The following is a 13,871-nucleotide window of genomic DNA, read 5'->3' as shown; positions in this document are numbered from 1 at the left end:
GGAAGATAATTGATTTAAAGTATATTAACATTTTGTCATGTTAGTCTTCCTGTCTATTTCTCCACATATATATTTCTTGTTTTGATTTTGTTAAAAGATTTGAATATAAGTTGAAGGTAGCATGTTACTTTAATTCCAAGTGCTATACTTTGTATCTTTTAATAACAGACTTTTGCTGCATAATAATAGCCTAAGTGTCTTTGATGCAAGAAGTATCAAAAGAATAATGATACTTATCATCCCTGGTACATTGACTGAAAAAGAATTCACAAGACACATGAGCTCGTGGGGCTCCTTGGATGAGAATGTCAAAGAAAAGCAAGCTCTCACTCAGAGATTATCGACAGCTGAGAAAGAGCGAAAACAGAACTAGAAAACTTTGATGTTACTCCTCATTTTAAAATGAAAAGCTGGAATGCAAATAAATTGGATAGTCACCAAACTAAAAGTTTTGTATCATAAAAGCAACATTCTTAGTGTCACATTATTTTATTCAAGTGAAGGAAAAATAATTCAGTTATTAGATGCAGTGTATAATGAAAGAAACACATGCCACTCAAAGTACCAACTGTAAATGTAAAGTACTTCATAGTGAAGCTAAGAAGAATGCAGAGCTCATGTGATGGAACTTGAAAATTTCCTCAGGGATATGGAGACAACATGGATTAAAAAAAAAAAACTTTGCTTTTGTGCAGAGAAACTCAACATTGTAAGCAGACCCCTAAGTGCATACATGTGTCTATGTGTGCTTGTGCATGTGTGTATTAAGAAATGATCTCCTGTCTAAAAAAAGACAACTTGTTAATGCTGAGGAACATGACTAGGCTCTTGGAAGGAAGTTAGCGTACTCCTTATACCAGAGAAATCTCCAATAGAGTGAAGGTTTTGCTGAAAGAGAAGCCTACTCTATAATCCCTGGAAGCTCAAGCCAGACTGAGTCCCGGCGTGGGGAGGGAGGTGACATTGAGGTCCCACCCCTGTCTGAGGAGCTCTGGGCAACTGAGAGCCGCTGGAGGCAGAGCCGGGTTTCTTTTCCTGGGCAGCCCCTGCTAAGTTGCTGCAATCCACATGGGCAGCACAAATTTGGACCTGACGGGTACAAAGACATACAAAAAAGAGGATACAAAGTTAGGTGGGTAGGGAAGTGGGCTGGATCGAGGAGGAGTTGGGGGAGGGGTGAATATGTTCAAAACATACAAAATTCTCAAAGAATTAATAAAGGTTTTTTTAAAAAAATAAAAAAGATGCCTGTTGTAGGATTAAAGCAACTGAGTGAAGGTTTAAGTACTTGAAGTACTTTGAATTGAGTACTACCCGTGCCAACCCGGAACACATAAAATAAAAGGCTGGTGACTTTTGCCAACATGGAAGTTGAAAGTCTATATGGAAAGTAAACATTAGCACAGAAGAAAAGTGGTAAATTAGGGCAAGACCATTTCAACGTGTAAAATACAAGGGTCAGGTTTCCATAACACAAAATGAGCACGTGCGAACCAGTAAGAAAGTCCATGACCCAGACATAGCAGGGGCTGTAACTAGAGCGGCCACTGAACAGATGTGCAATGACTAACAGGCAGACGGGAAGATGGTTGACCTCAGTCAGAAACATAAGAATAACACCGACAACAAAACAAACAAAAAGTGTTTCACCAGTCACAGGAGCCTTTGACATCAAAACATTAGACAATACCTTTTGAGGAAGAGGATAGGAAACCCGGATAGCACCTCTCTGCAAGTGAGAATTTGTGTTGGCTTAATGTGCTGGGCTGGCAACTTGACAAAGTCTAACAAAAATTAAAAGTGCATAAGCACTTTGTGGCAACAAGCTTTCAAGATATATTTTAATTGTGTGTGTGTGTGTGTGTGTGTGTGTGTGTGTGTGTGTGTGTGTGTGTGTGTGTGTATGTGTGTGAATGTGCACAGAAGCCAAAGTGTCAGATCCCCATGAAACTGCTTGATGTGAGTGCTGAGAACCAAACTGAGGCCCTCTGCTACAGAAACATGAACTCTGAAGCCCTGGGCTGTCTTTCCAGCCCCTGATGCAGCAATTTTCAGGCTCTGAACTCAGCCGCAGGTATAGCAATTCAAGAGATTATGAATCACATGTGAGAATATTTGCTGCATTGCTGATAGAATAGTGAAAAATTGCAACAACTTACATGCCAATCACAACAGAGTTGGCAGAGTAAACTGTTGGACATTTGCATAATGAAAAAACTAGGAGATATATCTAGGTGCCAATAGAGGAAGATGTTGAAGTCATAGTAAATGTGGTAACTGAGACAAGATGGAAATGAAAACTATGTTATGGATACATATCTATAGATGCCCAAAACTTGTCTGGAATTTTTCACATAAATCTTCATGTAGGACAAGGAAATGTTTAATTTTATACCCTTTCAAGCTATTTCGATAGTTGAAAACACTCTACTGTGGGATGGTCTGTATGTCAAATGTGTTGCTGATTGGTCAATAAATAAATCACTGATTGGCCATTGGCTAGGCAGGAAGTATAGGCGGGACAAGGAGGAGAATAGAGCTGGGAAGTGGAAGGCTGAGGGGGAGACACTGCCAGCCGCCATCAGGATAAGAAAGATGTAAAGTACCGGTAAGCCACAAGCCACGTGGCAAGGTATAGATTAATAAAAATGGATTAATTTAAGCTGTAAGAACAGTTAGCAAGAAGCCTGCCACGGCCATACAGTTTGTAACCAATATAAGTGTCTGTGTTTACTTGATCGGGTTTGAGCGGCTTGGGACTGGTGGGTGAGAGAGATTTGTCCTGACTGTGGGCCAGGCAGGAAAACTCTAGCAACAAATGGCGTCCAACGTGGTGGCAAGAGTTTCCACCTAAAACCTGAGAAAAAAGACTCTAAAACGGAGCTAAAAACAGCTTCCTAATTGTCTCTCTCAAATGAGCGGCAGCTGCCGGTTTGAGCTACTGGCGGGTTGCTGGCGTGCTCGCTCGACCTGCCGCCATATGGCGGGAATGAGGCCTCTGCAAGTGGCACATTAACCTGCATTGTGGATTTAGCCTTTGCTAGTACAAAACAAAAAAAGAGGTTTCTGGGCTACACGCTGCTTGGATAAAAGCATAGACCCACGATAGAGCTGGCGGAAAACTACAGTACCGCCGCCATGTTGGGAAACTGAGGTGGGCGGAGCCAGCAGCCACAGCTGATGCAGCTTAAAGCAATAGACTCACAATAAGACAGATTCAGATGTAATAGTTTAAAATGTGTGTAAAATATACGTAGGCTTGAAAGAGACAAAAAAAAAGGTGATATATACAGTATAGAAACAAATACATGGTTTTAAAAAATAAAGTCTTTAAAGAGACAGTAAAATTAATATAAAAAATAAGCCACGTAGAGATGACTATTACACAGAGAGTCTGGATTGTGTTGTCTTTGGGATTCTTAACTACAGAGAGATATTTGATTGTAAAGGAAGCTGAGTTAAACCAGTATGTATATTTTAAAGATACTTTGACTTCAAAATTTGGATGTAAGGATATGTTGCTTTGAAAAAGAGTCTCTTTTGTTTCCACAGAAAGCAAGAGGCTATGGATTTGTTCCAGAGTAAGATACATCAGGTTTGACCAGCCAAGACCCCCTGAAAGGTCTCCGATGACACCATGGTCCAGATGATCCAACATCCAAAACCGTTTCAAGGCAACTGGCTCAGATGATACAGCCTCACGGACTACTCCATGATCCTAAAATTTTCTTTGTTTCCCCAGAAGATACAGCGCCCCCCTCCAGCAGGAAGTAGTAAGAAAAGCTACGCCCAAATTCCCAAATACACCAAGCTGACTTTGGAGATGTGTAAAGGTTAAAACCTTCCTTTTTAAGAAAAGAAAAGGGGAAGTACTGTGGGATGGTCTGTATGTCAAATGTGTTGCTGATTGGTCAATAAATAAATCACTGATTGGCCATTGGCTAGGCAGGAAGTATAGGCGGGACAAGGAGGAGAATAGAGCTGGGAAGTGGAAGGCTGAGGGGGAGACACTGCCAGCCGCCATCAGGATAAGAAAGATGTAAAGTACCGGTAAGCCACAAGCCACGTGGCAAGGTATAGATTAATAAAAATGGATTAATTTAAGCTGTAAGAACAGTTAGCAAGAAGCCTGCCACGGCCATACAGTTTGTAACCAATATAAGTGTCTGTGTTTACTTGATCGGGTTTGAGCGGCTTGGGACTGGCGGGTGAGAGAGATTTGTCCTGACTGTGGGCCAGGCAGGAAAACTCTAGCAACACACTCTTACTTCATAATAAACAATGAAAATATTTTAGGCTTCATGGCTGTCATTCAGGTGTGGTGTAAGCCAACAGTCATGTTGAATGACCATCTGCAACAGAGAGGTATTAGAAGACTGTCAGTTGAAACGCGCTAATGAAATTGCTCAGTGGAAGAAACTGTCTAAAGAGGGCCTAGAGAGAAAGGCAGAAGATGGTACCTGAGGGGGAACTCCTCCTTACATTTGCTTAGAAAAAAGTCAACACAGAAGACAGAAAAGCTGCTGCAAAGAAGTGCTTGAGCCAGTTCTGTTCCGTGTAATTCAAATCATAGTCAGGCCTTCAGCACAAAAGGCTTCTGGAGGAGTCCAGAAGATCAGAGAAACATGAGAACAGAGCTATCCCCCCTCAGTGTGTGTGTGTGTGTGTGTGTGTGTGTGTGTGTGTGTGTGTGTGTGTGTGTGTTAACTTCAGTGTATGTGTGCAGGTTGCATGTGTTGAGAGGGAGGCCAGAGATCCACATCCACTTTCTTCTCTTACTGCCCTTCTCTTTGTTTTTGAGGCAGGATCTCTCCGTGAGCTGGAACTTGCTTGTTTACTCTATTGGCTGGCTGGGAGCTCCCCGCACCGTCCCCAGCACAGGGGTTACAGAGATGGGCCACCACACTATGATCTCGTGTGGTTGCTAGGGATGGAACTTAGACCCTCATGTTTGTGTCGTCACCATTTTATCTCCTGAACCCTTCCCCCAGGTCCCCAAACATGAACATTTTCCTTCTGAGCTTTCTAGCTATTAGCTTTTTGTTTATCTGCTCCTATATTTTCCCTTAACCAGTCATCCAATGTGTCCTCTAAGGCTTGGTTCTCACTCATAGTTTCTTCTAAAAGTGATCTCACACAATACCAACCTGTAGGAACTGCATCCAGAGTCAGCCTTTTCCCAAACACCAGACCTCTACATTTACAAGTTTCCTTGATAGCTTAGAATTTGCAAATATAATTTGAATTCAGTGGGTTCAAAACTCATGTTCCCATCATCACCACTGGGCAGATGTGGATGAAGACAGCCATCTATCTATTTGTGTAAGACAGAAGCCCAGCAAGCATTATGACTCTTTTTCTTCTTACTCTTTCAGTTTTGATCCATCACCAAGGTCTCCTGATTTTTCATCTAAAATATCTCAAGTAACACCCCTTCTCTCCATTTTGGTAACTTAACTAAGCGACTGTTTTCCTTCTCCTGGGTTGTTGATATACCATACTACCAGGTCTGCTTCCACTGTGGTAAGTCTGGATCTTTTCACCATACTAGTGACCGCAAGTAATGTCAAAGAGTAACCCTGAGACGACCAGTTAAGAAGCTAGCAATTTAAAAAACTCACAGACCTTTAGAATAAAGGGAAAGAAAAGACTTTGGTCTCAGGTATGTGGTGTGTGATTGTCTAGCACCTGCCTGATTTCCAGGTTCAACTTATACTTCATTCTTATATCACGTAAGAGTGACCATCGCCTTGGTACAGCTTCTTTGCAATTAGTATAGAAGCAGCTTATGTTTATATGTTTGATTGCTTAATATCTATGCTTTCTACTGGACTGTTATGTGCAGGTTCTGGAAACAAAGCAAATGACATTGCTTTGTAAATACGTTTGAATTAATTGACAAATCAATAAAAAAGTGGAGGTTCAAGAATAAAGTATGTGTGTTTCAAATTTTATTGAGAAATATGAGCAGGTGAAATTAAGTACCTAGAAACAACAAATGAATTTAGTGAATTCTAGAACCATCTCGGATAATGAGAGGGTGGACTTTGGAAAGAGTGCCCCCACAGCTGGACTAAGGGCTGTTCTGGGAGGCAAAGAAAAGGAAGTTGTGAATGGTCCGATGAGAGGTGATTAGGAGACACAAGGCGTGAGGTCTTCTGGGTAAAAAGAGACATCAGATGTGAATGAGATCTCCAGGACAGCAGATTGAGGCCCCAAACCTTCACTTAGAGTTTACATGCTTGGAAGTCGGATCTCAAAAGGTTTAGGGTGTGGCTCTGGGAACTGGTGTTTATGAATGCATGAATTATGGTCTGGAGCTGTGTGCATTACTCCCTGAAGTGACCGGGTCCTCAAAGAAGCTCCTCCCTTCCCTTGGCTTGGCTTGCATGGGGACCTAGTAAGTGTGCAAAATATATCAGTTAAATTAAGCTCCATTTTTTAGAAATTGACATCCTGTTCTTGGAGTATTTATTTCAACTCTGCCTCATGGTAACCTCTGTACAAACTTGACCTCATTACAGTTTCTTGAATGAATAATTGAATAATTAATGTTCATTAAATCAACTGCTTTCTCATTACTTGGTCTCAAACAATGAGATAGGTATGTACAACGTGTATATGTGCACTGATATTTTGTATAACTTTTCTACTATTGATGATTTCAAGGATTCAGTTGTAGTTGTAGCAAGTGAGCAGAGGGTAGAGTCTGGCAATTATGACAAGGGTTACAACAAGAAACCAGAGAACAGGTTTTTAAAACATGTTTCTGGTTTGGCAGAAGTTTTTTTTTTTTTTTTTTTCAACTCAAGCTACTGCAAACATCATCAAAATTCCATGATACAATCAGTGAGGCACTTTGAAACGCTGATGACTAACCTCTGCAAACTCACATCCAAGCTGTCCAACTTGTATATTCTGAGTCAGAGAGTGGTGGACTTCCAGGCAGTGAGAAGACACCCAGTGGAATCTGCATATGGTCAGAGACATTCAGTACGACAGTAACGCCCAAGTCTGTCAGGATCTTGGGTCTATGTTTTACCATGAACCCTAACCCAAACCAAACTCTAACCAAATTCAAACTATACTTCTCACTGGAGATATGGTAATAAATGTCTTGTATAAAAATTACATAGAAATTATTTCTGAAAATGTAACGGAAATGTGGATTTTTTTTAGGGGGTCTAGATTTTACATTATTCAATCCATCTTTCGAGAGAACGGGGCTAGGAAACTATTTAGATAAAGTTTCCATAGTGAAATAGATGTTTTTTCAAATTTGAAGACCTTTGCTGTGGGAACATGGTTGTTAGTAAGATGTGCACCACAATGTTCTAATGTGTGTATCAGAAATATCCTAAAAATGAGCAGAGACTCTGGGAAATCTCTATGTGATCTGCTCTGCTTAGTTTACAGAATTTCTGACAGTATGGGTTCTGTTCTTGATTAGAGGAAATCATCAGGTGCAGAGGGAAAACCGAGATTTTTGAATCATGCAGAGCTGAGTTCCAGCCCGGGCCTTTCACTGTGAGGCTTTGGTCAAATCAATGATTGTGTCTTGGTTTCCTTATTTGAAGAGTGGACATTAATACCATGTTTAGCAGGCAAGTATGGGCTCATGGGAATTAGATGAGGGGGTGAGAAACCATGATGAATTTGTGCAGCTTTCCTTAGTCTGTTGAGCTGAACTAAAACATGAAAGGAAGTGAGAAGAGAGAAAACCATAGATGTGATTATGAATGGTTTTAGAGCCAAAGGGTGTCCTTGAACTTGATGATAGGTTTCCAGATCCCATGGTGCTCTCATGGTCTTTATCTTACTAGAGCTATCCAGAGCTGGGCTGTGTCCTTGAACAAACTCAGCCCCATTTAACCTTAGCCTCATTATCTAAGAATCTCGAAAAGGAGGTAGCAGTGGGGGAGGAGGGGGTTTAGGGGAGGAGGAGGGACATAGATGGGGAAAGATTTGGTACAGTAAAGGTTGCCACTGACAGCCTGAGCTCCGTCAGCAGAGGCTGTCTGGAGTCAGGGAAAGTTATGTGCACTGTACCTCACCAAGCAGCACATATGAGCTACTATTTATTAAGCACACTGAGCTAAGATCTTAGGATAGAAGTGAGGCACGTGGACTCACTCACACAATCTGTTAGGGAAATACATGGGGGTCAAAGAGAATTAAAATGTTATGTGACAAATTTTGTTTTTTGTTTTTGTTGTTTTTGAGACAGGGTCTCACTATGTATCTCTGGCTGCCCTGGAAGTTACTCTGCAGACCAGGCTGGCCTTGAACTCATAGAGATCTGCCTGCCTCTGCTTCCCAAGTACTGGGATTAAAGATGTGCACCACTATATCCAGCTAATGTGGCAAACTTTGTGATAGAATCTTGCATAAAATTCTGTAGGAAAAGTCAAGAAGGACCATTAAGCAGGGAGAAGGCCTCCCCAGAGAACTGGATGTTTGAGCCCTGTCAAGAGGGAGGATGAGGAAGTCTGTAGATGGAGATGGATGGGAGGAGGGGAATGTGTCACCCTAGAGAGAACAATTGTACCAACCTTGGCTAATTGGGAGAGACAGTCTTGGCACTTGTTGGGATTAACGGCCCTGACTTCTTTATTCCACTGGCGCTCACAAGTCAGCTTCCGTTTCCAGTCAGAGAGTGGGCTGCGAAGGCATCACAGGGATGGCATGCCACGTGGGCTGCCATTCGCTTTCCTACCCATTTCCTCACCAAGATACACCCTCACATGTGGCTTTCCAATCACCACTCACTTCCTCACAGCCGCCCACATCAGGGTTACTTTTCTGAAGGCCAAGTGTAACTTTCTTGATGCTTGTTCAATGGCTGCTGTGTGTTCATTTGCTAGGCATCTTGGGATACTCTATGACAAGCATTTCCTCTTCAGCTCAGGTTGAGAACAGCAGTCCTAATGGTGAAGTTTCATGCCCCTTTTATTTATACAACTTGAATCCAAAATGTACCTTTAAAAACAAGAATTCTTTTCCAAATGTTTGTTTAAAGTTTATTACTGTTTCTTTCAGTCATGGATGTTCTGCTGGGGGAGGGGTCTTCTCAACGTGTGTGTGTGTGTGTGTGTGTGTGTGTGTGTGTGTGTGTGTGTGTGTGTGTGTTGGTGAATATATGTTTTTGATATTTTATGTAAAGCTCAGTGTGTTAAATACTCACTTTCCTTTCATGATTATATTTGCTTAATGTTAAGACTTTGAGATAGAATCAGGTATGATGGAAAATGCCCTTAATTTCAGCACTCAAGAGGTAGAGGCAAGCAGATTTCTGGGAATTTGAGGGCAGCCAGGTCTACATAACAAGTTCCAGGGCAGCCAGAGCCACATAATAGAGAGACCTTGTCTAAAACAAAACAAAACACAACAAAACAGAACAAAACAACAAGATTTTGGGACCAAGAAGGTTTCTTGGGGAACTACACATCTCTTGTGAGATTCTACATTTTTTCTCTCTAATTCTAGAAATAAGGGTCTTTTGGCCTTGGATTTGGCCTTGCCAATAATGCTTTGCTCAGGGTTCTTTTTAGATCAAGATTCTTGGTAAGAATCAGTTTGACCTTGAGGGATGCATTAGTTCTTTAAAAAGAAACCTTTTCTGGACCCACGTCTTTACCCTCAAATTTCATTTTTCTTTCCAGCTGAGTAACATCCCATTGTCTGTATGCACCACACTTTAATTATCCATTTATTGGTTGGTGGATATCTATGTTGGTCCCATTTGCTATTGTATATAGGGCAGCAATAACCATGGCAATGCAATTGTCTATGTGGAAGGTTACAGAGACCTTAGGGCATTGCTCAGGAACATCTGGATCAGACAGTGTTCTAATTTTACTGTTTTGAGAAACCGCCACATGTTCTTATGTGCAGATCTTAAGCCTATAAAGCATCCATGTGTGTGTTCAAATGGATGTGAGGGTGGATAAAGCCTAAAAATTTAAAAATTTAAATTTAAAAATTTAAAGAGAGAGAGTTAAAACAGTTTATGAAGAAGGATGTGGCTTGGGTGAAGGAACACATGGAACATGAAAAGAGAAAAAGAGATTGGGGGTTATAAGTGGGGATCAGGAGTAACGGAGGATGGGAGAGATTTGGGAAAGGAGAATCCTTAAAACACTGAAAATGCCACGGTGACACCAAATACCTTGCGCTATAATTTAAAAGAGAAGACGTTGCTGCTGTGGGTTCAGTGGTGCAGACAGGGATGGCACAGCGTGGTGTGAGTGAGAACACGGGTACTGCCTCCACTTCTGAGTGAGTGCACCTGCTCTCCACCACACTCTGCCCTCACCGACACCACTTGGAGCAAGAGGCCTCATAGATTACAGAAACAGGAAGAAGAGCCTAGCAGCAGAGTGATTTGAAGTAGGTTTGTAGACTTGCCAGTTTGTGAAACTGACCATGCATTGATTCATGAAGAAGTTAAATTTCTACTGTTAGGTGCCATGCTACGTGTTGGGATTCAATGCACTTTTGAGGAACTCACAGTCTAGAGAGCCTTGTTTCATATTTATATTAGTATCATTTACTTAATAAGATTTATAAGCCTAATAATTCAACTAGAAGTTTGATGGGCTGAATTTATTGTGAGGAGCCTCTGATACCTTACGCTGCTCCATCTTCAGACTCTAAATAATTATTAGATGCAAATCTGATCATCTTCCACTCATGATTTTGAAGAAAACATCTTAGAAACACTCCCAAGTATTTTTAGGGTGTGCCTTCTTTGTAAAGTGCTGTAAAATTAATAAAATACTAATTAAATCAATTAGGTAAGACCTTAGTCATTGAGAATTTGCTTGACAGATGTGATTGTAATTTTGTGCTCAGTAAAAACTTTTATACAACTATAATATCTATAAAATTATGAGAGAATTTTCATACATTAAAAATTGCAACTTCTTGAGAAAGAACAGCCACAGGAACTCAGAAAGCAAATGGAGGAAACACGGTTTTAAGTCAGATGACGAGGGCTGGGGATGCAGTTCAGAGGGTAAGTGACTCCCCAGCACACACAGTTTCCTGGGTTTGACCCCATGTACAACATAAACTGACTGTCGGGCCTGTAATCCCAGCCCTCGGATGCTAGAAGCAGGAGGATTGTAAAGCTAAGGTCATCTTTGGTTACATAATGAGTTTGAAGCTGGCCTGGGGTACATAACACTATGTTTCAATTAAAATTAATAAAAGCAATTAATAATGAAGGATGAGTTATTCATTAATATTGTGTTTGTTCATTTCATGGATATTTGTTTGGTACCTACAACTCAATGCTCACTTAGGACAGAATACTGTATGGAAATTTGATGAGTATGAGTGAAATAAGCTATTTAACAAAACACACAAATTAATTTCTACACAATGAATTTATTTTCTTTTTTTTTATACAAAGTTGTTAGTATTGAGCTAAAATGTTATCAATAGTGGCAGACAATATGATCAGGTAGGAGTGTGGGAAACAGTGGCTGTAGTATCAGTGTGTTTTTGTTGAGAAAACCTGGAAGTTTCAATTTCCTCTTATTCTCTCTTTCACTTGATGTCTGAATTACTCTCTCTTATCACAAACTTCTTGTGATAAATTATAAAAATTATTAAACTTTCTGGTATGGGCCACCTTTCCTATATAAGTGTGGCTACAAGACCTCATCACTGAAGCTTTACAGCAAGTGGAAACCATCACAGAAAAACCACAACTGGACATGATGCAGTGATCAACGGACCATGGGGATTCCTGCCCCAGTAGACACATCTGCATCCTCACTACTGCGTCTATGACTCAGGGACATCACAGAAGAGGAGACAGAAAGACTATAAGAGCCAGAATACCAGGAAGTCTGCTGTGGAACAGATGCCTAGAAATGCTACATCAATAAGACCAGAACAATGGCAACATCAATAGACATGCTAATATGGAAGGGGGAAATGTCATGGGGTCCTTCCCCTAACAAAGAACTATAGCATCTACCAACTGCTGGGAGAAGAATTCGCCTTTTCCAGGGATGAGCACCCTTGCCAGCTATCCAGTGCAGAGTGGTCAGCCTTGAAACCATCTACACACAAACAACAAAAATGGACTCAGCAGGTTACCTCTATATATATTTGTGCAGACACATACATAAATGTATGCAACAAATATAATCAAAGAAAAAGATACTATCAATTTGACAGAGAGGGTATGAGATGGGTTTGAGGGAGGGAAGTGGGGAATGATATAATTCTATTTCAATCAAACGTTTTTAATTTAAAAAAATGTAAAAAATATTAAACTTTCTTAAATTAAAAAAAATCAACAAGCTGGGGAGTGGTGGCGCAAGCCTTTAATCCCAGCACTCGGGAGGCAGACCCAGGCAGATCTCTGTGAGCTCGAGGCCAGCCTGGGCTACAGAGTGAGTTCCAGGAAAGGCACAAAGCTACACAGAGAAACCCTGTCTCGAAAACAAAACAAAACAAAACAAAAATCAACAAATATGTTGAAGTAATACTTAACAGCATTGTTTCATATCTAAAATAAATACATGCTCTGAAAGAGTATAAAATCATTAATCTATCACATACATTTTGCTATTGTAGTGTGATAAAAAGATTTTCAAACTGAATGGAAACAGTTGGGAAACCTCCTTGACTTTTAAATTGCTGTATAAATGTCTGCATAAAATGATTTCTTCCTTTGTAATCATTTTGAAGAGAAATAGTCACCATCTTTGGAAACATTTTTTAAAAGGACATTCTACATAACTTAGTTAACAGCCCTTGAATTTCAGGAAGCTGTGGGACTTGAAAGTAAACTCTGGCTGCTTTCGTGTTCCAGGTCCCATCTAGAAGCAGCCAGTACCTGAAAGCATGAAGAAGTTAGTTGGCTTGCCAATCTTCTCCATACAATCTGAGCACTTCTTGCTTCCTAGAGGCTCCAAACATATCAATAAAGTGTTTGCAGAATCTAGCTAGGTGATGAACCCTCGAACCTGGGGAAGTTGTTGAATTGAGGTGGTGATCCATTATAGAATTTCCAGACCCTGCAAGCAGTATTAAGATAAAAGGGTGCATGGTTACTGAACTCTCTAAGTTGAGGTGACTATTTGGTTGAAACATTAAGCCATTTACCTCAGAATAACTTGAGTTTAGAGATGTTAGTAGAAGCTGAATAGTATTCCTTTTCCTGCCCAACCATGTGTTCAATACTTTGGCGACAACTCTCAGGTAGGACCACAAGCACAGAGCAGACCTCTCCCACTCGCTTAATTGTGCATGTTCGTGTTGAAGTGGAACAACCCTTGCACAACTCGGGAAGGTTTTTCCCACTGTTTTACACCAGTCGGTGTCTTATTATCCGACTGGCTACAACAGTGGCTTATATTAATATTACTATTATTTTTCTAAATTAATAGGTCTGGCTAAGGGTGTGCTCAACAGGAACGTGTTAAACTTGTTTTTTCTCTGTGTGGGTGCACCCTGCTCACAGAGCTTTACACTCTACCTGTTCTCTCTCTTGAGCAACTATTAGTCACAGAAAACAGTCTGGAAGATGAAGGGTCTCAAAGAGCTTAGAAGTACAGAAGCATTAAGAAGCTAAGCCAAATTTTTCTCAGTCTCACAGTATTGTGGCATTAAAGACCAGAGGCTTGCTTGGTGACATTTAAGGAAGTTGGGGGTAATTTTCATCAGGGCTCACTGCCATACATTTGAAAATAAATTATGCTTAAGTCATGTTGACCCATCTCTGGATTGCAGAGTTCTTTCCTCCAAAATGAATTGTTTTGTTAGAAGAACTAGGACTGCTCCTAGCCATAGCAATATGAGAGTCCAGGAAATAAGTGCCCATAATAAACACATTTTCTTCTAAATTTCAG

General features: G+C 40.7%; 1 protein-coding gene across 1 annotated transcript in view; it reads right to left on the bottom strand.

Moving 5' to 3' along the window:
• Dsg1 (desmoglein 1) overlaps positions 1-13,871 on the bottom strand; it is a 70,448-nt gene that overhangs the window by 41,203 nt on the left and 15,374 nt on the right. The window contains exon 5 of the mRNA XM_052742748.1: positions 1,691-1,784. Coding sequence (XP_052598708.1) covers positions 1,691-1,784 — 94 coding nt within the window. The remainder of the gene's footprint in view (positions 1-1,690; positions 1,785-13,871) is intronic.

This window comes from Peromyscus californicus, unplaced genomic scaffold, assembly GCF_007827085.1.
Source record: "Peromyscus californicus insignis strain IS unplaced genomic scaffold, ASM782708v3 Scaffold_17__1_contigs__length_78620276, whole genome shotgun sequence".
NCBI classification, from domain to species: Eukaryota; Metazoa; Chordata; class Mammalia; order Rodentia; family Cricetidae; genus Peromyscus; species Peromyscus californicus.
This window is presented reverse-complemented; position numbering and strand designations above follow the sequence as displayed.